Below are 24,757 nucleotides of genomic sequence, written 5' to 3'. Positions count from 1 at the left end.
AGCTAGGAATGTTGTGGTGTATGAGGCGCACTTAAATGCATCACAAGGCTGCCATGAATTATGTGTTGAAAAGCAAAGGCGTGACTGCAGGGCAGGGCTGATGGAGAAACATCCACGCTGGAAAATCTGAATCATAATACCGTTCCCAACGGAGGAAAAAAAAAAAAAAGAAGGAAACAACAACACAAAATGGAGTTCACAGACTGCATTTTTGAAATAATATCTTCAAAGCAAGGTCAAGCTGAACTTTATTTTTGACAACTCTGACATTATAAAAATAAATAGATGATTTACAGTCAGTGGATTGTTATACAAACAGTTATCAAAATTATGTCTCAGCCAGGATGAAGAATTAAACACATGCATAAATCACCGTTCCATGAATGTATACATGTTCTGAATACTCGTTGCCATTATTTGCAAATAACAAAACCAGCTTTTTTTTTTCCAGCTCGACTGGGTGGATAGGAAATAAAAATCACTCTTCAAAGTAGACAGCAGGACACTTTCCAACAATGGTTTAATCGAACGTTTGTTCAGTGGCTGTCCTCCAGCTCCAGTCCGTGCTTCTCAATGTAACGTCTGGAGAAGATCACAACATACAGCTGAGGTTATTGGGATTCATTACAGCTTAGTACCTTCTACGTCTTTGTGGACTCACTGATCACAAATACACATCAGTTCAGCCATTGAAGTGCAGAATGTGGAAAATACATCACAGGGATTTCATCTCAGCTTTATGCAGCAGAATTATTTTAGCCGTCATGGTTCAGTGTCTACATACAGTACGGTTCAAACGTTTAGGTACATCCCCTTAATCAGCACGAATGGGCTTTAAGTGATTCATTTCAGCTCTACTTTTTTTCCAGAATTGAATAATGATTTAACACCTTCAATTAACAAAAACAACTATTAACTGCAAAAGTTTGAATTTTTTTGATTACCTCTAAACCAAACAGAATCGATGCAGGCATAACATATGCCTACATCCTCACTAACGTTATATGTAAAAAAACAAAACAAGTTTGTGGGCCACTGGAGGGCAGCAAAATTGCTTTCAAGCAAGACTGATATATTCTGTTCATTCAGGTTTTTGTTTTCAGAAAAAATCTTAAAAAAAAAAAAAAAATTGAAAATGGAGCCATATTTCAGGTATCTGTACGACCGACTTTTAGGATGAGGAGATGTGGTCCTTACAAAGGTGAGTTGGTAACATTATCCTGATATTTGAGGTTGAGCAGGGAGCCGATGGGGTGATCTGACTTTCACAAAGTAAACATGTGCTGCAGCCATTTCTGGTGCCGAGTCATTTAAATGGATAATATTCTGAGAAATATTTCTAATCGCTCACCTTCTTGCGTATTTATACAACGCCTCTTTTCTTTCTTGGAGAGACAAATGTCTATCAATGGGTGACCTCCCAAAGGTGTTGGCAGCAGGCTATGGAGAAAAATTTTGTATAGTAAAGTAACAAAAAGACAATATAAAATGCCACAAACACACACAGAAACCATTCTAGTACAAGGTTAACGTGGAATCCTGCAGATTTTGAAATTATCTGAAACTTAAAACATGTAAACATGTAAAACTTTGCACAGATTACAGCATCAGTTTATATCTGCAGCAATTAGGCAGCAGGTCGCCAGAGGCCAAAGTCCACAGACTGATCTGAGACAACTTTAACAATTTACTACCTAATGGAACAGCTAAGGATCTGTTGAAGTGTAGTTTGGCTAAAATTAGGGCTGGGCAACGATTAAAATATTTAATCGCGATTAATCGCCCTGATTAATCGCGATTAATCGCGATTAATCGCATTGTATTTACAAACTCCAAGAATGAATTCAAAAGTAGTGTAAAGAGCACTTTTATTTTAATGTTCTGCTGCCATATGAACAAAAGTGTTGTAACATTTGTAGCACTTATTTTATACTGGATATTTTCAACCCATCTATTGAATTTAGTGCACTAGTTGATCTTTTCTTCATAAGAGAACAAGCACTGCAGCCAAAATATGGCCTTTTTTGACCTGCTGTATATTAGCCAGTCCCTAAGCTTGATGTATCATGAAACTGTTGACCTTTTGGGTTTTGTGGTTTTTATTTTATTATTACAATTTAATAATAATAATAATAATAATAATAATAATAATAATAATGTTATGTTCAGTGTTTTTTCGCTAATCCACCTCTTATATATTTCAATCCTTATGTAATTTTGTCTGTGTTGTGTGCACCTGCCTGTTGCTTTAATCCTATTAATTTCCCCGTCGTGGGATAAAAAAAGGATTAGCTAATGTTATCTTATCTTAAATAACACTTTTTAATATATGTACTGGGTTCTTTCAAGGTCTTAATTACATGTTATGTGTGGGCTCCAGTAACATCCATCCATCCATCCATCCATCCATCCATCCATCCTCTGATCTACCTGGATGTTCCCTGGAGGACTGAAACGCCTCAGTCAGAGACGTCAGTCTGTGGGTCTGTCGGGGCAGTGAGAGAAGTTTCGTCTCCTCTCTCCGTTTCTGGGGCTCGACGTTTTCATGTTTTTTCACGTGCTTAGATAAATTTGTTGTGTTTCCACTGAAATGAACCGGCTTTTTACAAAACATACAGCTTGATTTCATTTACGGTATTAAAATAAAGCCGAACGGTGCTACTTCCTCTGGTCGTGTTTTTTCGCTGCTGCGTTCTCTCTCAGCTGTTTGTGTATTAAGTTTGTGTGAGAGCTGAGTGCGCGGGCCAGGCTGAGCCTGCGTGCTGATTGGCTGGCGCCGCTGAGCCATGTACGAGAGGGGAGGGGGAGCGAGAGGGCTGCCGTGACAGCGCGCTGCAGTCAGCGTGCCTGCTGACTGACACTGACTGAAAGCATGTGAGCAACATGCGTTAATGCGCGATAAAATAAATATCGCCGTTAATAGTCTAATGAATTAACGCGAAATTAACGCGTTAACTTGCCCAGCCCTAGCTAAAATACTTCCATCCTGACAGTAGTCAATACATTATGTATTCAGAAAAAGGAGGTTAAAATTAGATCTCTGTGAAAGCTGCAGGCCTGTAAAACTCTGACCAATCACTGCTGTTCAGAACAAAGGGCAGGGATTGGTCAGAGTTTTGGTCCTACTCTCACCCCCCTTTGTCCCTCAAGTTCTGGGAGTATCACATTATCTATTGGTTGTCCCACATGCCAATCACTCTAAGACACTCCTGCTGTCTTATATTTAATGGATTCTAGATGACAAGAGGTCAGTGAAGGGAGCATTCAGAGTCCTCAAACCTTTATGGTTGGAGAGGAACCAGAAGGAAAGGAGCTGATCCTGGAAGATCCAAATGTTGACGTCCCTGTAGCCCCCGCTGATGCTTCCTCTTTGCTCTCTAGGAGGTTTGTTATTGTGGCGTCAACACAGTTGGTTTTAGCTGGAAAAACCAGAGAGACAACTTGAAGAGTATTGCACTTTTTGGGAAACAATTAGTAGAAAAAAAAGGTTGCGGTGAAATTTAAGTACACCATCTTTTCATTGTATGTTTTTTCATACCAGGCAGGAGATGATGATAAAAAGCTGAAAACCTCCTAATAAGAAAGCTATGATCTTTGCTTACTCTTAACAGGTAAGTAACCTCAGATAAGTAATGTCACATGATAAATCAAGTTGCCTCTAGCCAAATAATAGAAGTCAGTATGGGAAAAAAAATCCACCTAATAATCAATAGTTTTGGAATAACCTCCAACACTAAACATTTAACCAGTTATCTTCTGTGTTGGATTATTTCACAGCTCTATTGAGTTGCTAGCTTAGTGTTTGCTAAATAAACATCTAACGATATCAAAAGTTATTTGCTGTCTTACATCTGATGTTACACCATTTTAGGATTTAGCCAATACCAGAAAATAAAACCACAGAACTTTACAAGTAAACGTTTGTTTTAAAATGAAGGTAAACTACTAAATGTATCTGTACCTAAGTCCCTTGTGATGATATTGATCGGGACATGTGGCAGCACGTCCTTCACTTGCTGGGCCATTTTAGCAATGCGGTGGTCATCTGAACCCAAACTCGGGGCCATGAATCCAAGCCCGATGGAGCCAGATGTGGCACCTATGACAACAAAAAGCAAACGGCTGACAAAGTCCAAAACTCTAAGACAACCCGCTGAAAGTGCCACACAAGCAGTTTGTCTAACCAGCTCATTTACGTACTTGTAGTTGTTTGTGGTGCTGAATGTCTTTTCCTTTTGATGTGTTCTGCTTTATCAGCTTTAGTGATCTTAGTGGAGACCAGTCCAAGTTCAATGGCAAGAAGCTGAGAGAGAAGACATACATAAGAGAGGGAAGAGAGAGAGTAGGAGAGAGTCAAACAAGTGAAAAGCCATCTACATACCATAAGCATGAAAAAAATTATGACCCAAAGTACTGATTCAAGGCCTTTTGAAATGGCAAACACTCTCTGTTATGTCAGTCACAGTCAGTGTTAGCCGAGGAACCATTTGGAGAAATAACAGCCTAGTTCTGCTGCTCCATCAATGCAGCGTTGTCAGCAACAGACTGACCACGGTCACTTCATGCTCGTTCAGGAGGGATTGCTGCAAGTGACTCGATTCAACAGGCTGGGTCTCTCTAGACAGAAAACTTTTCACCAAATCAAAAACTCATTTGCGTCGTTTTATAACGAAGATTGAAGTGAAATGTCTGAAACCGTCTTGGGATCTGTCTGTATGACTGGACTGAGTGGGCTACATATCTATGTGTGTGAATGTGTTGTGAAGTGCCGCTATATAAATGAACTAAACTGAATTTCTGTCTGCATGGCTCGTTTTATAGGCAGAGATGAACCGATCCACGTTTTTCATCTTTGATCCGATCCTGTTACTGTAATTTGGATATCTGCCGATACCAGAGCTCGATTTGCTTTAACGTTATCATATTGTTTTTTTAAGAGGCTGTAATAAACTCTTCTCTGCTGGAAAGCATGATATGAACAAATGTAAGCAGGTATATCCCAAAATACATCTTGAAAAAAAGCATATGGTTGCAAAAAGTCAGAAAAAACGCAAATCGTGTTCACAGGAAAAATCCCCTCCTGAAGACAAATGTGCAACTTTAAGGGTATCAAATTGACCGTATTTATAAAATCCAAGACAGGTCCCCATAAAGGATAAACTTCTCTGCTGTTCAGAAGATTTTAAACCTTTCCGTTCAGGAAATCCTTGCCACAGTTAGCAGAGCAACCGGCAGAGCCTCTGGAGATTTTTTTAGCAGAACACATTAAAGCTTATGGATCAGATTTTCTGATCCGTAAAATAAATAGGTATCGAATCCAGATACCAATACTGGATCGGATCGACTCCATCCATAATTATGTGCTGTTGTGATGAATCTGGGTTTTTCCTGACAATCGATTCCCTTAAGTGTTTTTAACTTCCAATGGAAAAAACAGTGAGATTACGAGCTGTAACTGCTTCCTGTCTGTGTTATGACCTGCTCTACTTGCTGTGGTCAGACATCTGTGTGAGAAAGAGCACCGCAGAGAGCAGCTAAATACCACTCAAGAATTTTCGTGACGATCAAAACAAAATGCTTTGTTTAGAAACAGGAAAACACATTTGGTTTAAGCTTTGTCCACAGAAAGTCACCTAAAACTGTGTTTTATCTGCTGAATCAGCAGATCTGAATGATCAGTAAACATGCTAACATTAGGCTACTGCATGAAAAAAGTCAGCAGAAAGAAGAAATACTGTAGCTGTACATGTCGAGTCGTTTGTTAAGAAACGTTTTTTAAAGTTATGTGAACAAAATAGGAGCTTTCCTAACTGGGTCGTCATGGGGTGGGAGCAGCATGCTGAGGCTGTTCTGCAGAAGGTCTGTTGTGAAAAACGGACACTGCAGCATTCAGGACATCGCTGGTGACTAATGTACTACTAATGAATCATTTTAATTAAACTGCAAAGCCACTGAGTTTTAAAGCAGGTTCATGGCAATATTTTATTAAATGGAATAAAGAATGAGACCAAGACTCTGCTTGCTTTCTAAATGAATCAGACCGGTACAGGTGGCAAAACTTTGAGTGCTTATAAGAAGCATCGCAAAGCGCCTTGAGACCTAGCCTCGTGAGACCATCCTGATCTCGCGAGTGTTCAAGGTTTCACCTCGCAGATCAGTCTGGATACTCTCCGTTAAAGAAAATTTGGAGCCGTTCACCAAACGAACGTCCAATCAGCGTTGGCTTTGAGGCGGTTGAGGTGTGACGTAACGGGAAGCGCGTCAGTTCAGTCTAAACAACATGGCGGCTTCAGCCGATGAAACTAGCGTTAGCGTGGCTATCGAGCAAGTTTTATCGGAATTACAGAGTATTTCTTTGCTGAGCTAACGAGCCTTTACCTGCAGCAGCAAGAGTAGCTTGGCTTGTGGTTGTGTTTTCGTCGTCGCTCGTAACAGAGCGACGACGAATCTGATTGGTTTATTTGGCCCGTCTATCACCAACATAGGCCAATCAGCTAACCAGTATTTTCGCCCCTTCCCAAAATTACTTCAACGGAAGGTTTCCAGATGGATATGCGGAGCAAATCTATCTGGCAGAGCCAGGTTACTTGAGACCCACTAAAACCCACGTTTGGTGTCAGATGTGTGCTTTATGTTCATGGGATGAATAAACTCGACTGGGAAATCTTACCTCTTGGACTTTGTTGGCAAACTCCTGCGTGGACTCGTCATCTTGTCTGGAGACCGGTGGGAGCCAACTGGAAAGAAAATGTAAAAGGGTAATGTTGCAAACCTACTTTTAAAATCACAACTCATGATGATACTTCCTGTGGTCACATTATTCCAAAGCTAACACTAAAGCTAGTTATTCAGCATCACTAGCTTTGAGTAGACGAGCCAGAGGTGGTCAGTGCTGCCATGGCAACCATCGTTGCTTTGTACCTTACACTATCCTCGTCTCATCCAACAGTAGTAGTGACAAAATATGTAGTACCTTACATGATACACTGTACATGGAGCGAAAAATGTCCACAAGAGGTCTATTAGCCAGCTGGACTCTACTGTGCTCTGTGGGGAAAAGATCGGGAGTAAAGCCATAAGACATGTATTAGTATGTTATTAAACGTCTATTGCACATTGACTTCCTGCAATGTAACAAATAAAACCAAACAAAGCAATAGATCATTTAATTCACAATGGTACATAATCATGTTAGCGATGCTGTCCATCTATTCTGAGCAGACACACAAGTGTAAATGGAGTTACCAAAGAAAGCAGAGGTCTGGACACCCGTAAGGCCACAGGTTGGATGGATTCAGTCAGGGAGAAAGGCCACGAGCTGCGATGGCAGACAAAAACACGTTTAGTCCGAGTGCGAGTCACTCTGAAATAACACTTCATTTGTAAAACTGACCTCCTAAATTGATTTTTTTTATTAAATCCAATCACTAGCAGGAGAAAAAATTTAAATAAAAGTCAATGTAAAAGAAAAATAACAGATGCACAAATCGACTGGTGACCATTATTTCAGCTCGACTGGTGAGCAGAAATCAGATCTTTTTCCGATCAGTGAACCCACCATACAGAAGAGCTGATATGTTGCAATAACACAATCGCTCAATGCGGAAATTGTTACAGCGGGAAGACAAGATTCAAGTTAGTTAATTTCAGTGTCAGTGAGACGTTTTAAATGATGTCAAAACTCAGACATGTCAGAAGCTATTAATAAGGAAACTACTTTCTGTGACATGTTTGCGGTTGATTGGGGCTGCAGGAGAGAGCGACTCTTTCAGCAGAAAACAAACTGAACAGACACCAGCACCCTCTGCTGCATCCATCTGAACCTTACACCTGTGTGTGTGTGTGTGTGTGTGTGATGAGACACACGGGAATTAGAAATGTTCGCAGGCTTTCTGCAATCTCAAAAACAAAGCAAGGATGTAGATTCTCAGAGGAACCCACACGGAGAACGCCGTTTCAGCTGCTCTCTTACACATGTGCAAATGTCGGAACATTTGCACATGCATCGTTTCATCATATTTAATGACTGCTCAGAATCAGAAGGCAAGATAATTCATCTTAAATGCTCTTCTGACATCTTTTTAGACTGGGTCACAAAATCTAAAAACTGTGAAGTCGAAAAATAACACGAACAACAAACGAGCCATGAAAACACCAGAGGAACATGCTTCAAATTCTGCTTCACTACGCGTGTATTTACCAAGCAGACTGCTTACATTTAGCTGTTCCTTTAATTCTTAAACCATGAAACAATTTAATATTTGTCCTTCTTAGATAACTGTTGGATGCCCTAATTAAAAAAAGTGAAATTACGCACATCTTGCATTGCCCACAATAAACCAGATACTGTGTAATGCTTAACAATATGTTCCTGAGTAATAAAAAGAAGGCCGACTGTAGGTAAAGCGACGGCTGAAAGTTTCTCCCTTGGGTCTGCTGACAATTGAGCTGGGCCATATGGCCTAAAATCATTATGGCGATATATTCAGCAGTTCACCTCGATAACAATAAATGGACAACAACACTAATCCCCACCCCAGGGCTAGCAGACACTACCGCTGTCATAAACCATTATTTTAGTAATCAATTATTCTATCGCTTGTCTTGACGACTAATCGAGTAATCGATAAAAATTGACACATTTTGCAGATTTTTCACATAATTACCTAAACTCATTTTAGGAGTAATAGAAATAATTGAAAAAAACAAACAAACTGCTAAATAATGCAATTCTTTTTTGAATAACAAGGATAAATCTGCAACTAAACATTTTATGATCAAAATGTTAAAGGTTCAGCCCTTTCTGGTTGACTTAACATCAATACATCAGCTGACTGCAGTGAAAAAGGTCATAAAGAAAAAAATGCTTAAAGTTTCACTCGCATATTACAGTCTGGATTTTATTTAGACTACAAAGCATAATTCTATTCATATAAAAACAGAACTGGGCTAAGATCAGGGCTAAGTTAAACTTTTTAGTCCGCAAATAGATAAAATAATTACACATCCAACAAAAGGTAAACAGATAATCTAAACTCAGGCATAATAAATACTGCCTTTTTCAAATTATTGTTCCCTATGTTTAATAGAACACAAATACCTTTACTGTCCCACAGTGGGGAAATTCGGGTGTAACAGTGGCAAAAAACAGGCCAGCCTAGACACCAGACTTGCACACAACATTTATTAATATGAAAAAAAGCTACATTTAAAGTTAATGATATTGTAGTGAAACCTTTTTATGGCACAAATTAATAACTGCAAAATGCATCCACTGAACAGAACCAGAACCCCCTCTAAATTGACAAATTTAAATTGATATGTCTGTGTGTGATTTTAGTTAAACCTGCTCTTAAAGTTATTTTCATTCTGCGGTGAAGGAGCTCTGCTTTGTTGTTCCCAACATCTTTAAAGTGCAGCCAGATGCTTTGCTTTCTCCTGTCCCTCATAGTTCATTTTACTGGACAACCTAACAAACACCCCCTCTACTCACAGCTGCACCCCTCTGTTTTCCTCACAATGGTATGGACCTAAGACGATTGGCTGTTTGGCCACTATGTTGATCAATCAAAACTAGTGGTGAGAGAGGAAAGGTGGAGGCAGAGCAGCAGTAGAAGCTCTAATCTTCGGCAGCTAGAAGCTCAGCCGATACCAGGGGCCTCGCTGAGTAATTTTCTTTTCTGTTAAAATTAAGTGTTTACATATTTAAAACTTTAGATCTCTTTCTCTGCGCTGCTTTTTGTCCTTGCATAGCGGATAACCACACTTGGCATACATGTATTAGCTGGCTAGGCTAGCGTTAGCGTTACCCGCCTGGCAGGAATACTGGGCGCTGAATAAATAAATGATGTAACTAAGCTTCAAGGCAGATCATTTTGCCTCAATGCATTTTATGAATCAAGGTCCTCGAATCATTCGAAGAACCCTAGCTGACAGCACTAAAAATCTCGATTGGAGACACTCAATGTTCAACACTAAGACAAGCAGCAGATTGTTGTTTCAACTAAACGCGTTTTTCCATTAAAATCGCCAGTTTGTGGCGCCTTCCACATTAAACAAGTGGAACCAAGAGAAAGGTCTGAGAAAAGTGCAAACAATGGGGGTGTAAAGGTGAGAGCTTGTGATCAAAGCCACTAATAAGTTGGAGAATATGTGCTTAACGCAGGTTAATGTTGAGGGTTAAACAGAGTGACCTCAAACACTGAATGATTAGCAGAGGAAAACCAGCCCTACTGAACAGTCAGCTTTATTTTCTTCGTTTTGTTCTCATGACATATGGCAGCAGTGGCAGGTTAAAACTGAATGTGCACAAACCAAATTCATCCATTCTAACCAAATTCAGCAGGCAAACTAAATTGACAACCCATGACAGTAGATATGGTGAGGAGTCAGTGAACTGACTCAAACGCTGAGCTAAGCAGACTTTCCTCCTGCTAAAATGAAACTGAAGACGCCCACAAGGGAAGCACCTGAATGCGGTTACAGCAAAACGTCTTGAGAACGGGGAAGTCAACGTTTAAACTTCATGCCTGGACGCCTTCTGTCAGATAGAGCTGTCAGGTAAATGACGGCGAGGTAAAGACAAACAGACGCTGCAAAATCACAGGCTTCTCTTTAGGAACATTCAAAACAAAGTATTATTATTTCATTTTAAATGGAAAAGCTAAAATTATTCATGCCAAAATAAATAATTATTACTAGGAAGTGCTGTAAAAAACTATTTGGCTCCTTATGGATTTCTTCTTGGTTTGTTTATTTGTCACAGTTCAATCTTTCAGATCAAACTAATTTCAATATATCAGACAAAGATAGCCTGAATACAACCAAAAAATTATGATTTCAGCCATTAAGTGGGAAAAAGCCATCCAAACGCCTATCAACTAGCTGTGTCACCTTTGGCAGAAACTACTGACATCAGGAGTTTGCAACAGCTGGCAAACAATACAGAGTTGTATTAGAAATCCAACATTTCTATTCCTACGAGATTCCTGGTATTGTGATTGTGGTGCAAAAACCTCAGCATCTAAAACAAAGACCAGCTAAAGTAGCTTCCATGTATTGATCTCCGTGGTTAACAAACCTATTGTATAGATTAAAAGACATTATCAGCTGTTTAACAGCCATGTTGCTTTTAGATTACAAACTGTAGTTATAACAGCTTTATCTTCATGATAGCGATATGTGGCCCACCATCAGCTCTGACGCTATTACTGCTGGTTTTGGTTGGGACAAGAAAAATGCCCAGTCAACGTTTTGTATCTTGTAAGCCACAGCAAAGTACAGCAGTATGCTGTATAAGCATTCTTTCAGCCAGCTGACCGGCAGTCCACACCAACAATGAGGGAAGTCAAAGGGTAAGTTGGCTCCAGCTGGGGAATCCTGCAGGCCTTTGGGTTACATATGATCATGTAACGAATTAGTATGTTGACCTGTGTGTATTAAGCAGTGAGGATAGAGAAGACGATCATGATGTCCTGCAGGATGTTTTTAACTTGCTGTGTGAACAAAGCCCAAACCAACCTGAACTTGAGCAGACCGGCCCGGCCATTCGTCGTGTCTTCCTCAGGAAAGACGAGCAAAGGCGGGGCGCCCTCAGTTGAGCAGTACCTCTGAAGAGACTCTTCTATTGCTTCCTGGCTCGATGCTGAATGGATCTCCATGAAGCCCCTGGCCCAACACATGAAGCCTGTGGAGCCCTCCATCTGGGGCTGAAGAGCAGAAAAAAACAACAACAAAATATCAAGCCACAAGACTGCATTCACTGGTGGGAACAGTATATGGTAAAAGTAACAAGAGATGGATGAAAGCAAAGCTGCTTCATTTACAGTAGTATTTATCACGCTGATCTAGAGTTTCAGCACAGACCACGGTATCATAAAGCTACGTTTAGACTACTGTGCATCCTTACACAGTTTTAGGTACCAGCATGCACATTTGCCTCCACCCATCTATCCACACTTCTCATGCAAACTCCATACAGGAAGAGCTCAGTCCAGGATTAAAAACCAGGGCCTTCTTGCTGCAAGGCGACTGTGCCAACATGCAGCCTGTGTGCAAATACGCCTCATTAAAACCAGACAACATCATCATTTATAATTTTAGCTGCGCAGCTACACAACAGGAGATTTCACAGTGGTTCAGATGTTGTAACACGAAGACATGATCTAAATAATCGACCATGTATAGATAAAAAATATAAACGCTGGAAAAAAACATAAGCATATTTAGTCTGCAACTTCATAAACGTTTTGCAATCCAGATTTTCAGCAGGCAACGTTAATATTCAGAGAGTTTAAAGTCTTTGTGCACAAACACTGTACCTGCGGTCATACAGCTCCTGGCAATAAAACAGCCATTTTTTATACTTTACTTCCAAGGAATCACTCTTTCATATAATATTGTAAAGCAGTTCAGGGCAACATTTCTTCAGACTTTCCTAAAGTCTTTCAAACCTTTTTGACCTTTCAGAGGAAGCCTTTGTTTGTTAAGCCACTTAACTCTGACCTGACTCCTTGTTCTAAAACATTACCAACCACAACATATTTACCTGAGCTGTGTCTCTTTCAAGTATTTCACTTAAAGGAGCAATCAGTAAGAAATGTACTGTAAAATTACCCTAAATCATTTTCATTTGTAACCTGGGATGGAAGTAACATTCCCTATGGACAACCGGTCCTCTTCATCAACAATGTCTTAGTTAGGTAAAACTAAAGGGGGAGCAGTGTGTAGCCCATGTTTACTTCCAGGTTCCATTGAATATTTTATGTTTGCAAAAGAGCAGCAGCCTGTAAACATGGAAGCCAGTAAGGGAAGCAGAGCAGAAATTGTCTCAATGATATCCAAGAAGCCCCGGCAACCTTCAAAACCAGAAAATTACCTAAGCTGTGGTAAAACAAGTGGTGACTCATTTTAAAAGGGACGCTGTCCGTTTTGTGCATTCTGATTTGAAAGACTAGGTGTTATTATTGCTTCCATCTCTCTGACTCTTTTTTTCTCTACCATTACATAACGCTCATCATCCTGTGTGAGTGTTAGCATCTCAGCCACTCAAACTATAGCTCATGTGGTCGTTCAGGATAGTTTGGTCTTGTTTTTCTACAGGAGGGTGAAGCTCCCCCCTAGTCTTCCTCTCAACTCTGACCAGCGTCCCCGCTTAATGAAAATGATCTCCACCGCATAATACTGCCACCACCATGTGTCAGGGTAGCATACAGTCTTAGTTTTATGCTACACACAATTATCCTGTGAGATAGGCTGGATTTAGTTTAAGGCTGTCAGAGTCATGGTAAATGAATACAATTTATATTTTAATTAATTTTAATTAGAAAAGGTTTTTAAAACTTTGCCACTTTTTCTTTTTGACTAGTCCTTAGGTCATCCGATTGTTTAATGTCCTGAGTTAATTTACAGACAGACTTAATATACTGAAATGAAGTGAAAAAGTAGTGAAAAAGCAGTCAACCAAAAAGCCTTTAAAGGACATCCAGGAAGTCTGGACTGCTGGATATGATGTGATGCATCTTGGTTTTTCTTGCTGGTTTTTCCAAGCAACATGTCAGCGTTGTACCAAGAGACGACGGCTAACTTTTTAAAAAACATTGCTGCATCGCAGGCAGCAGATTAATGTCAACAGTGAAAATTGAACACTCACAGTATTGAAGGGGGTCAGGAGGTTGATAATGTTATGGTCAAACTCTGTCACATGATTGCACACGTAGAGCTTGGTGTTTTTATCTCGGGAGCGAGGATTTCTCTGCCTCACGTGCATCCCAAGAACTGAGCACATAACCCTGACGACAAATCTACAAGCAGACGGGGAAAATAGAAGTTAACGGCACAAAACATGTAAAATTACAATGATTTAATGCAGGGTTAAGCCCTCAGTCAACACAGTACAACTTAAACAGGGAAATGAGCGCATCGTTGTCAGTCATTAATAAAAACGTGCTGCCATGGTAATGGATACTCGCCTTCGCACAAAGCTTTCTGGGATCGCACAGCTGACCAGAAAAACGTGAACCCCAATAAAGATCCGCATCAACATCAAACAAATCCCAACTGGAGAGTAGATGAGCAACAGCAGGAGAACCGCGGCGTCTTTGGGAAACCTGGGGACAGAATGTGAAAACTATTTTAATCAAACAGGAAAATGATCAAACACCATCGGTAGTTGGATGTGCTGACAAATTTAAGTCAATGCCAACTTATGACAAATGCAACAGTTAAACAATATATCTGCTGGAAATAATGGATCAGGTGGTGATACAGGGAGGTCACAAGTCCGCAAATGGACAGGAAGTGGATCTGCCGGTCCTCTGGTGGGGTCAGAACCATCTGGAGCTCAAACACTGGACTTCTGTAGAACCCCCTCCTCTTTCTAAATAATAACATCTGTACTGTAGGGGGTGTCACGGTACTGAAATTTCACACTCGATACCGATACTAAGAAAAAATACATGATTCAAATTGAGTTGCATGACAAAGAGCTTTAAAGTTTTTTTTGAAGTTGCAAAACGTCCTTTCTAGACTGCATCGTGGCTCCACGCCTATGTATTTGCAAACTTATGGCCAAATATTTAACACGGACAGTGTTGTGTTGTCAACAGTTTTCATTTTGCAACAGTCTTTTTTTTTTTTAATTACACGTGTCACTGCCGTGCAGCTCTGTAGCCAATCATTGTCCTGAACCAGCAAATTATCTGTGAGCCGTAGCAGAAGTAGTTTTTAATTCTTGCATGGAGAAGTAAAATGGCAAGAAATGGAAAATGAAATCTTTCTAAAGCGGCTGGACACCAAACACAAACTCGGTTTTCTGTCAGTGGAGGCAGCGTTATTTCCCCCACATGCCATAAGGTACCCTAAGTGAAACAGTGAAGTGTTGGGACGAGCACCCTAAGGTTACAGAGCAAGCTGTAGCTACACTTGGCTAATTAGCCTATCGTGTTTCATGGGCAATGTTCAAACTCCCCGACACACATTTAATCTGCAAGCAAACCGTGCATCCGTCCGCGATAACTTCACAACGACACGCTATTGTATCCAGGGACACAACCCGCCCAGCTTTGGACAATTTGGCTAATTAGCTTGATTCTGACGCTAACCAGGGAGCAGTTGCTAGCCTGCCGTTAGCCGACTTACCGACGAAAGTCAAACATGTCCTCAATCCCCCGAGTCTCCATGTCTGCCTGTCGGACTCTGGCTCGGCGCACAGGCTACTGCTAAGAATACCACCTGACCTCTGAGTATGGCTGAGTCATTACGTTCACAGCAGCGCTTTGCTCCTCCGCTGGGTGAACTGGTAACCAGCTAGCCTAGCGTCGTCTCCTCGGTGAACTAGCGACACCGCGAAACGGACCAAACAGCTCGGACGGTTAGCATAGCAGCTAGCTATCAACAGAGGCTACTTCCTGTAGCGCGGCCACGTTTCCTGTTAGGAACCTGGAAAATAAAAGTAGATCAAATATGATTTCATCTGAGAGCTTTCACAGATTTTACTTTGACTTTTTTTTTTTTTTTTTTTTTTTTTTTTTGGTGTGTTTCTAAAAATGCATCTCTCCTTCTTTCCAGTTACTTGTTTTTCCCCCGGAGCGTCAGGTCCTTTCAAAATAAAGGGTGGGGGAAAAAAACGAGCGATTTTGTCTCCCTCCCGTGTTTGGCGTGGAAACTGAGAAATCCATCCATCCATCCATTTTCTCACCCGCTTAATCCCTCATGGGGTCATGAGGGGTGCTGGTGCCTATCTCCAGCATTCACTGGGCGAGAGGCGGGGTACACTATAGCTCAGTGGGTACACCCTGGACAGGTTGCCAGTCTGTTCAGGGCAACACAGAGACAGACAAGACAAACAACCATTCACGCACACACTCACACCTAAGAACAATTTAGAGAAGCCAGTTAACCTAACAGTCATGTTTTTGGACTGTGGGAGGAAGCGGGAGAACCCAGAACCTTCTTGCTGCAAGGCACCAGTGCTAACCACTGTGACACTGTGCAGCCCCCACTGAGAAACCGTCTCTGGAAAATTAAAAGAAAATTAAAATATGAAAACGTATTTCAGTGCAAATTAAAATCAAATTAGTTGTATTTGAATTAAAACTTTGAACTAATTCAAACATCGTTAACGTCTTACTCAGAACTTTGAGCTTACTGCAGAAAACGTTGATATATATATATAGCCTACTTAATGGCATGACCAGTAAGGCTAACTGCCTACCTCATAATATATGATGAGAGTGAATAAAGAGATAACCATAGTGGCTCAGACATATCATCTGGTCAAACAAGGTCTGTGCTGAGTGTTGAGGAATACGAAGGCAATGGACTCAAGAAGACAACAAGGCATGATTGATAGATAGATAGATAGATAGATAGATAGATAGATAGATAGATAGATAGATAGATAGATAGATAGATAGATAGATAGATAGATAGATAGATAGATAGATAGATAGATAGATAGATAGATAGATAGATAGATAGATACAGACCAGCTGACAGTTTTGCTAGGGCCCGGGACAACACAGTCTTTTTGCCCCCGTCCTACACCTGCTGCCACCACACACACACACACACACACACACAAAAATAACATTCTTTGGGAGGACTGACATATGCAGCAACATCAACTACATGAAATGGTTTATACAGTGATTTCATGGCACCTTTAACGAAAAGCAGCTTTGGTATGGTAAACATGTTTTTAATGAAGACCTTGGCCCACTTCCCACTCCACTTTTGTTTAAAGTAAGCAATGTCACATCTATGCAGCACACCTACAAACAGCAGTTGACCCAAGTGCATCACTGCATCACTCTTCCAGCAGGGTGTGACAAGTGGACGTTGTGGGAAGCATTTAAGGAGGCTAGAGTCACATGAATGACGTCAGAGAATTAGCCCACTCTGACTAGTAGTAACCTGTCTGAAACTTGTTCCCGATACTTCCTGACCTCTTGTTCCATGCCTGATTCATGTCTTGTTCTTTAAGGTGTTTACCCGAGTCGGGATTCTGACATGGTTCCTGTCCTGCCAAAAGTGCCTTGGAAGAATCCAAGCTTTAGGTTTTAGCCGAGGTCCCAAGTGCCTTCCTGGAACTCCAGTTTGCACCAACTCTGAAAACATCAAAGATGTTCCAGATGCTCCACATAACTAGTGTCTGACTGTTCACGCTCCGACGTGCCATTCCACCTGCCTACACAAACCACCTCTCTGCGTGCCACCTCACTGCTCTCTAGGCTTTTTACATTCACTCAACCCCCAAGTGGGCCCCTGTCTACATCTACTGTATCTTCTTTGGTTCACAGCAAGATTTTAAAATTCTCAGTCAATTTTCAAAGCTTGAGAGACACCACTCATAATCACAGAAAACCGTTGCTATAACAGGTTTGCTTGTACAGTGTGTGGCTTCCGGTTAAACAGCAAGCACAACGAAACAGATTTCACTTGAACATTCAGATGTCAGACAGAAAATCTTGCAAAACCTCTTACGGTCAAATATGAGTTCAAGGTAAATAAACATGGGCAACGCCATGCTCTGGAACAGTAGGTGGTGAGAAGTTGAGCAAAACATTACAAAAAAAGTTGTTAGTTAAAGGAGTGAGGACAGCGTGAAAAGGGGCTGTACATTTTCTGCACTTTAAAAGGTGAGTTGTGTTCTTTCTGATTGGTTACACGTTACTTTCAACAGTCTGTGTGCTCGTTTGTCCTAGGGGAACACCACAAACACTAGTATATCAGGACTTTCCAACATGTGAAATATCCCCGATTTGAGGTCAGATCGGTCCCAACTTCCTTCCGGGAAGACTAGATCACTCTTAACACACCATACATAACAGGAATGTCTCTTAAGATTATGTTAAGTGCTATCCCAATAATCGGCATTTCGGAAGGGAAAGATCGAAGGCAAAAATCAGGCTAATTATCCTGCTGTGTGAACCAGGCTTAAAGGTAGAGTCTGCAATTTGTCCAGAAGTTTCCCCAGGTCCCATTTTGAATAACTGCACATGCGGAAGACCATCTTACCTGCTCTTCTGCTCAGGGGGATTGTGTGAAAAAATTCTCCCAAATCCATTCTGGTCTTATGCTCCATCTGAATACCCTTAATAGCTTCTAGCCCCTGTTCTTAGCTCCTGTTCCTTCACCTTTCACAGGGTCAAGAACTATCATGGGGAGGAAAGGAGATTTGGACTGCTGTGTAATTTGGACAGCCTTTCACCCAATGTCATTATGTGTTAAATGCATGTAGATGCCTTTTGAAAATGAACTACAAGGTGCGCAAATTCTTCTCTCTGGAAATTTTCATTGATTTCCGTAAGGGGGCAGTGTGTCAAGATTCTCTGTACTGTGCTCCACTAACTCTTGCACATGTGGCTGTTGTTGACAGGTGGGCATGGCATGCACCTGCGGCTCGTTTCGGTTACTCTACTTGAGTTTAAAAGGAGTGTTCAGTCAGCTGGAGGACGCCAGAGTGTTAGACCGTTGTGGTATGCCTAGGCCATTTTCCTTTCGACAGATCTCCATTCCTGTGAGTTTTGATGTTCCTGATTCCAAGCTCTAACTCTGTCTCCTGTCTTCTTCAGTTTGTTGTGCTCTGGATTTACTTACCCGTGTTGTCTCTGTGCCGAAGATGGGTTCCTGAATCCCTGCTGCTCAGATTTTGCTCTGGCATTCCCCTCGAGCCCACTTGGCGGTACCAAGCTGGACAAGAGACCCCCCTTCCTGGATTCACTCTGGTACCTTCAGCTGCTCCTGCCCCCCCTGCCGCTCAGCCATCTCCCTCCATCAGGAGATGGAGACGTCATACAATTCTTTGTATGTTGTAGAAAAGTTTGATTTGTTGACCAAAGTGTGGCTGTTTAAGATCATGTAGTTATTTAAAAAAAAAAAAATACATAAAGTCAATGTACCTAGTGACAGCTCTTTTATCCACTCAACCCAGTAAGATTACACAGACTGTTTTTGCTCCACTACCAAAGACCATGATAGAGTTAAGTTTAATAACCCTTTTCTGGAAATAAGTTTTAGACTCTTCTCAAAGAAAAGAGGGCAGAAAGGCCAGAAAGGTGAGGCTGTTTTCACAGTCTCAGCTCCCATCTGCGCTGCTACCTTCTGTCTCGTTGCCTTTATCAGACAAGGGCAGGAGGATTCAGGAATTCACAACATGTGTGTTAACTTCACACAGGAGAAACAGATGTTTCTCCTGTGTGAAGTTAACAGTAGAACAGACCAGTAATTGTGTGGTTGATCTAAGGCAAATAAAGTTGAGCAGCAAGGTACCCTTTGAACTGGGAGTATTAGACCTATAACTTACAGATGTAGTGGCACTGAAAACACTGCACGAAAATTAATCTTTAATGATTTGTTATGAGAAATTTGAGGTGCATTTATGTTTAGTGCAATGTGGCAGGCTGGGTGAAAGATTTACATGGTATCCCTATGCACAGGTGCCATGTTGCTAAGCCAGGAGTAGCAGGGAAATGAAAGTGACACGTTGTGGGAGGCGTCGCTTGACACGTTGTGGGAGGCGTCGCTTGACACGTTGTGGGAGGCGTCGCTTGACACGTTGTGGGAGGCGTCGCTTGACACGTTGTGGGAGGCGTCGCTTGACACGTTGTGGGAGGCGTCGCTTGACACGTTGTGGGAGGCGTCGCTTGACACGTTGTGGGAGGCGTCGCTTGACACGTTGTGGGAGGCGTCGCTTGACACGTTGTGGGAGGCGTCGCTTGACACGTTGTGGGAGGCGTCGCTTGACACGTTGTGGGAGGCGTCGCTTGACACGTTGTGGGAGGCGTCGCTTGACACGTTGTGGGAGGCGTCGCTTGACACGTTGTGGGAGGCGTCGCTTGACACGTTGTGGGAGGCGTCGCTTGACACGTTGTGGGAGGCGTCGCTTGACACGTTGTGGGAGGCGTCGCTTGACACGTTGTGGGAGGCGTCGCTTGACACGTTGTGGGAGGCGTCGCTTGACACGTTGTGGGAGGCGTCGCTTGACACGTTGTGGGAGGCGTCGCTTGACACGTTGTGGGAGGCGTCGCTTGACACGTTGTGGGAGGCGTCGCTTGACACGTTGTGGGAGGCGTCGCTTGACACGTTGTGGGAGGCGTCGCTTGACACGTTGTGGGAGGCGTCGCTTGACACGTTGTGGGAGGCGTCGCTTGACACGTTGTGGGAGGCGTCGCTTGACACGTTGTGGGAGGCGTCGCTTGACACGTTGTGGGGAGGCGTCGCTTGACACGTTGTGGGGAGGCGTCGCTTGACACGTTGTGGGAGGCGTCGCTTGACACGTTGTGGGAGGCGTCGCTTGACACGTTGTGGGAGGCGTCGCTTGACACGTTGTGGGAGGCGTCGCTTGACACGTTGTGGGAGGCGTCGCTTGACACGTTTGTGGGAGGCGTCGCTTGACACGTTGTGGGAGGCGTCGCTTGACACGTTGTGGGAGGCGTCGCTTGACACGTTGTGGGAGGCGTCGCTTGACACGTTGTGGGAGGGCGTCGCTTGACACGTTGTGGGAGGCGTCGCTTGACACGTTGTGGGAGGCGTCGCTTGACACGTTGTGGGAGGCGTCGCTTGACACGTTGTGGGAGGCGTCGCTTGACACGTTGTGGGAGGCGTCGCTTGACACGTTGTGGGAGGCGTCGCTTGACACGTTGTGGGAGGCGTCGCTTGACACGTTGTGGGAGGCGTCGCTTGACACGTTGTGGGAGGCGTCGCTTGACACGTTGTGGGAGGCGTCGCTTGACACGTTGTGGGAGGCGTCGCTTGACACGTTGTGGGAGGCGTCGCTTGACACGTTGTGGGAGGCGTCGCTTGACACGTTGTGGGAGGCGTCGCTTGACACGTTGTGGGAGGCGTCGCTTGACACGTTGTGGGAGGCGTCGCTTGACACGTTGTGGGAGGCGTCGCTTGACACGTTGTGGGAGGCGTCGCTTGACACGTTGTGGGAGGCGTCGCTTGACACGTTGTGGGAGGCGTCGCTTGACACGTTGTGGGAGGCGTCGCTTGACACGTTGTGGGAGGCGTCGCTTGACACGTTGTGGGAGGCGTCGCTTGACACGTTGTGGGAGGCGTCGCTTGACACGTTGTGGGAGGCGTCGCTTGACACGTTGTGGGAGGCGTCGCTTGACACGTTGTGGGAGGCGTCGCTTGACACGTTGTGGGAGGCGTCGCTTGACACGTTGTGGGAGGCGTCGCTTGACACGTTGTGGGAGGCGTCGCTTGACACGTTGTGGGAGGCGTCGCTTGACACGTTGTGGGAGGCGTCGCTTGACACGTTGTGGGAGGCGTCGCTTGACACGTTGTGGGAGGCGTCGCTTGACACGTTGTGGGAGGCGTCGCTTGACACGTTGTGGGAGGCGTCGCTTGACACGTTGTGGGAGGCGTCGCTTGACACGTTGTGGGAGGCGTCGCTTGACACGTTGTGGGAGGCGTCGCTTGACACGTTGTGGGAGGCGTCGCTTGACACGTTGTGGGAGGCGTCGCTTGACACGTTGTGGGAGGCGTCGCTTGACACGTTGTGGGAGGCGTCGCTTGACACGTTGTGGGAGGCGTCGCTTGACACGTTGTGGGAGGCGTCGCTTGACACGTTGTGGGAGGCGTCGCTTGACACGTTGTGGGAGGCGTCGCTTGACACGTTGTGGAGGCGTCGCTTGACACGTTGTGGGAGGCGTCGCTTGACACGTTGTGGGAGGCGTCGCTTGACACGTTGTGGGAGGCGTCGCTTGACACGTTGTGGGAGGCGTCGCTTGACACGTTGTGGGAGGCGTCGCTTGACACGTTGTGGGAGGCGTCGCTTGACACGTTGTGGGAGGCGTCGCTTGACACGTTGTGGGAGGCGTCGCTTGACACGTTGTGGGAGGCGTCGCTTGACACGTTGTGGGAGGCGTCGCTTGACACGTTGTGGGAGGCGTCGCTTGACACGTTGTGGGAGGCGTCGCTTGACACGTTGTGGGAGGCGTCGCTTGACACGTTGTGGGAGGCGTCGCTTGACACGTTGTGGGAGGCGTCGCTTGACACGTTGTGGGAGGCGTCGCTTGACACGTTGTGGGAGGCGTCGCTTGACACGTTGTGGGAGGCGTCGCTTGACACGTTGTGGGAGGCGTCGCTTGACACGTTGTGGGAGGCGTCGCTTGACACGTTGTGGGAGGCGTCGCTTGACACGTTGTGGGAGGCGTCGCTTGACACGTTGTGGGAGGCGTCGCTTGACACGTTGTGGGAGGCGTCGCTTGACACGTTGTGGGAGGCGTCGCTTGACACGTTGTGGGAGGCGTCGCTTGACACGTTGTGGGAGGCGTCGCTTGACACGTTGTGGGAGGCGTCGCTTGACACGTTGTGGGAGGCGTCGCTTGACACGTTGTGGGAGGCGTCGCTTGACACGTTGTGGGAGGCGTCGCTTGACACGTTGTGGGAGGCGTCGCTTGACCACGTTGTGGGAGGCGTCGCTTGACACGTTGTGGGAGGCGTCGCTTGACACGTTGTGGGAGGCGTCGCTTGACACGTTGTGGGAGGCGTCGCTTGACACGTTGTGGGAGGCGTCGCTTGACACGTTGTGGGAGGCGTCGCTTGACACGTTGTGGGGAGGCGTCGCTTGACACGTTGTGGGAGGCGTCGCTTGACACGTTGTGGGAGGCGTCGCTTGACACGTTGTGGGAGGCGTCGCTTGACACGTTGTGGGAGGCGTCGCTTGACACGTTGTGGGAGGGCGTCGCTTGACACGTTGTGGAGGCGTCCGCTTGACACGTTGTGGGAGGCGTCGCTTGACACGTTGTGGGAGGCGTCGCTTGACACGTTGTGGGAGGCGTCGCTTGACACGTTGTGGAGGGCGTCGCTTGACACGTTGTGGGGGGCGTCGCTTGACACGTTGTGGGAGGCGTCGCTTGACACGTTGTGGGAGGCGTCGCTTGACACGTTGTGGGAGGCGTCGCTTGACACGTTGTGGGAGGCGTCGCTTGACACGTTGTGGGAGGCGTCGCTTGACACGTTGTGGGAGGCGTCGCTTGACACGTTGTGGGAGGCGTCGCTTGACACGTTGTGGGAGGCGTCGCTTGACACGTTGTGGGAGGCGTCGCTTGACACGTTGTGGGAGGCGTCGCTTGACACGTTGTGGGAGGCGTCGCTTGACACGTTGTGGGAGGCGTCGCTTGACACGTTGTGGGAGGCGTCGCTTGACACGTTGTGGGAGGCGTCGCTTGACACGTTGTGGGAGGCGTCGCTTGACACGTTGTGGGAGGCGTCGCTTGACACGTTGTGGGAGGCGTCGCTTGACACGTTGTGGGAGGCGTCGCTTGACACGTTGTGGGAGGCGTCGCTTGACACGTTGTGGGAGGCGTCGCTTGACACGTTGTGGGAGGCGTCGCTTGACACGTGTGGGAGGCGTCGCTTGACCACGTTGTGGGAGGCGTCGCTTGACACGTTGTGGGAGGCGTCGCTTGACACGTTGTGGGAGGCGTCGCTTGACACGTTGTGGGAGGCGTCGCTTGACACGTTGTGGGAGGCGTCGCTTGACACGTTGTGGGAGGCGTCGCTTGACACGTTGTGGGAGGCGTCGCTTGACACGTTGTGGGAGGCGTCGCTTGACACGTTGTGGGAGGCGTCGCTTGACACGTTGTGGGAGCGTCGCTTGAACACGTTGTGGGAGGCGTCGCTTGACACGTTGTGGGAGGCGTCGCTTGACACGTTGTGGGAGGCGTCGCTTGACACGTTGTGGAGCGTCCTTGACACGTTGTGGGAGGCGTCGCTTGACACGTTGTGGGAGGCGTCGCTTGACACGTTGTGGGAGGCGTCGCTTGACACGTTGTGGGAGGCGTCGCTTGACACGTTGTGGGAGGCGTCGCTTGACACGTTGTGGGAGGCGTCGCTTGACACGTTGTGGGAGGCGTCGCTTGACACGTTGTGGGAGGCGTCGCTTGACACGTTTGTGGGAGGCGTCGCTTGACACGTTGTGGGAGGCGTCGCTTGACACGTTGTGGGAGGCGTCGCTTGACACGTTGTGGGAGGCGTCGCTTGACACGTTGTGGGAGGCGTCGCTTGACACGTTGTGGGAGGCGTCGCTTGACACGTTGTGGGAGGCGTCGCTTGACACGTTGTGGGAGGCGTCGCTTGACACGTTGTGGGAGGCGTCGCTTGACACGTTGTGGGAGGCGTCGCTTGACACGTTGTGGGAGGCGTCGCTTGACACGTTGTGGGAGGCGTCGCTTGACACGTTGTGGGAGGCGTCGCTTGACACGTTGTGGGAGGCGTCGCTTGACACGTTGTGGGAGGCGTCGCTTGACACGTTGTGGGAGGCGTCGCTTGACACGTTGTGGGAGGCGTCGCTTGACACGTTGTGGGAGGCGTCGCTTGACACGTTGTGGGAGGCGTCGCTTGACACGTTGTGGGAGGCGTCGCTTGACACGTTGTGGGAGGCGTCGCTTGACACGTTGTGGGAGGCGTCGCTTGACACGTTGTGGGAGGCGTCGCTTGACACGTTGTGGGAGGCGTCGCTTGACACGTTGTGGGAGGCGTCGCTTGACACGTTGTGGGAGGCGTCGCTTGACACGTTGTGGGAGGCGTCGCTTGACACGTTGTGGGAGGCGTCGCTTGACACGTTGTGGGAGGCGTCGCTTGACACGTTGTGGGAGGCGTCGCTTGACACGTTGTGGGAGGCGTCGCTTGACACGTTGTGGAGGCGTCGCTTGACACGTTGTGGGAGGCGTCGCTTGACACGTTGTGGGAGGCGTCGCTTGACACGTTGTGGGAGGCGTCGCTTGAACACGTTGTGGGAGGC

At 45.7% G+C, this 24,757-nt stretch overlaps 1 protein-coding gene across 1 annotated transcript; it reads right to left on the bottom strand.

Moving 5' to 3' along the window:
• Positions 1–208: 208 nt before the first annotated feature.
• On the bottom strand, positions 209–15,505 carry aup1 (AUP1 lipid droplet regulating VLDL assembly factor). The gene is made up of 12 exons (XM_012866858.3): positions 15,139–15,505; positions 13,971–14,108; positions 13,652–13,802; positions 11,521–11,708; positions 7,246–7,318; positions 6,974–7,047; positions 6,671–6,737; positions 4,201–4,303; positions 3,962–4,099; positions 3,280–3,419; positions 1,352–1,440; positions 209–582 (listed from the first exon to the last, which is right to left on the bottom strand). The coding sequence occupies exons 1-12, from the start codon at positions 15,177–15,179 to the stop codon at positions 537–539; spliced, it is 1,248 nt and encodes a 415-aa protein (XP_012722312.2). The 5' UTR covers positions 15,180–15,505; the 3' UTR covers positions 209–536.
• Positions 15,506–24,757: the final 9,252 nt, after the last annotated feature.

The sequence above is a fragment of the Fundulus heteroclitus genome, chromosome 23, assembly GCF_011125445.2.
Source record: "Fundulus heteroclitus isolate FHET01 chromosome 23, MU-UCD_Fhet_4.1, whole genome shotgun sequence".
NCBI lineage: Eukaryota > Metazoa > Chordata > Actinopteri > Cyprinodontiformes > Fundulidae > Fundulus > Fundulus heteroclitus.
Note: the sequence above shows the minus strand (reverse complement) of the source record. Positions and strands in the feature narration are given on the sequence as shown.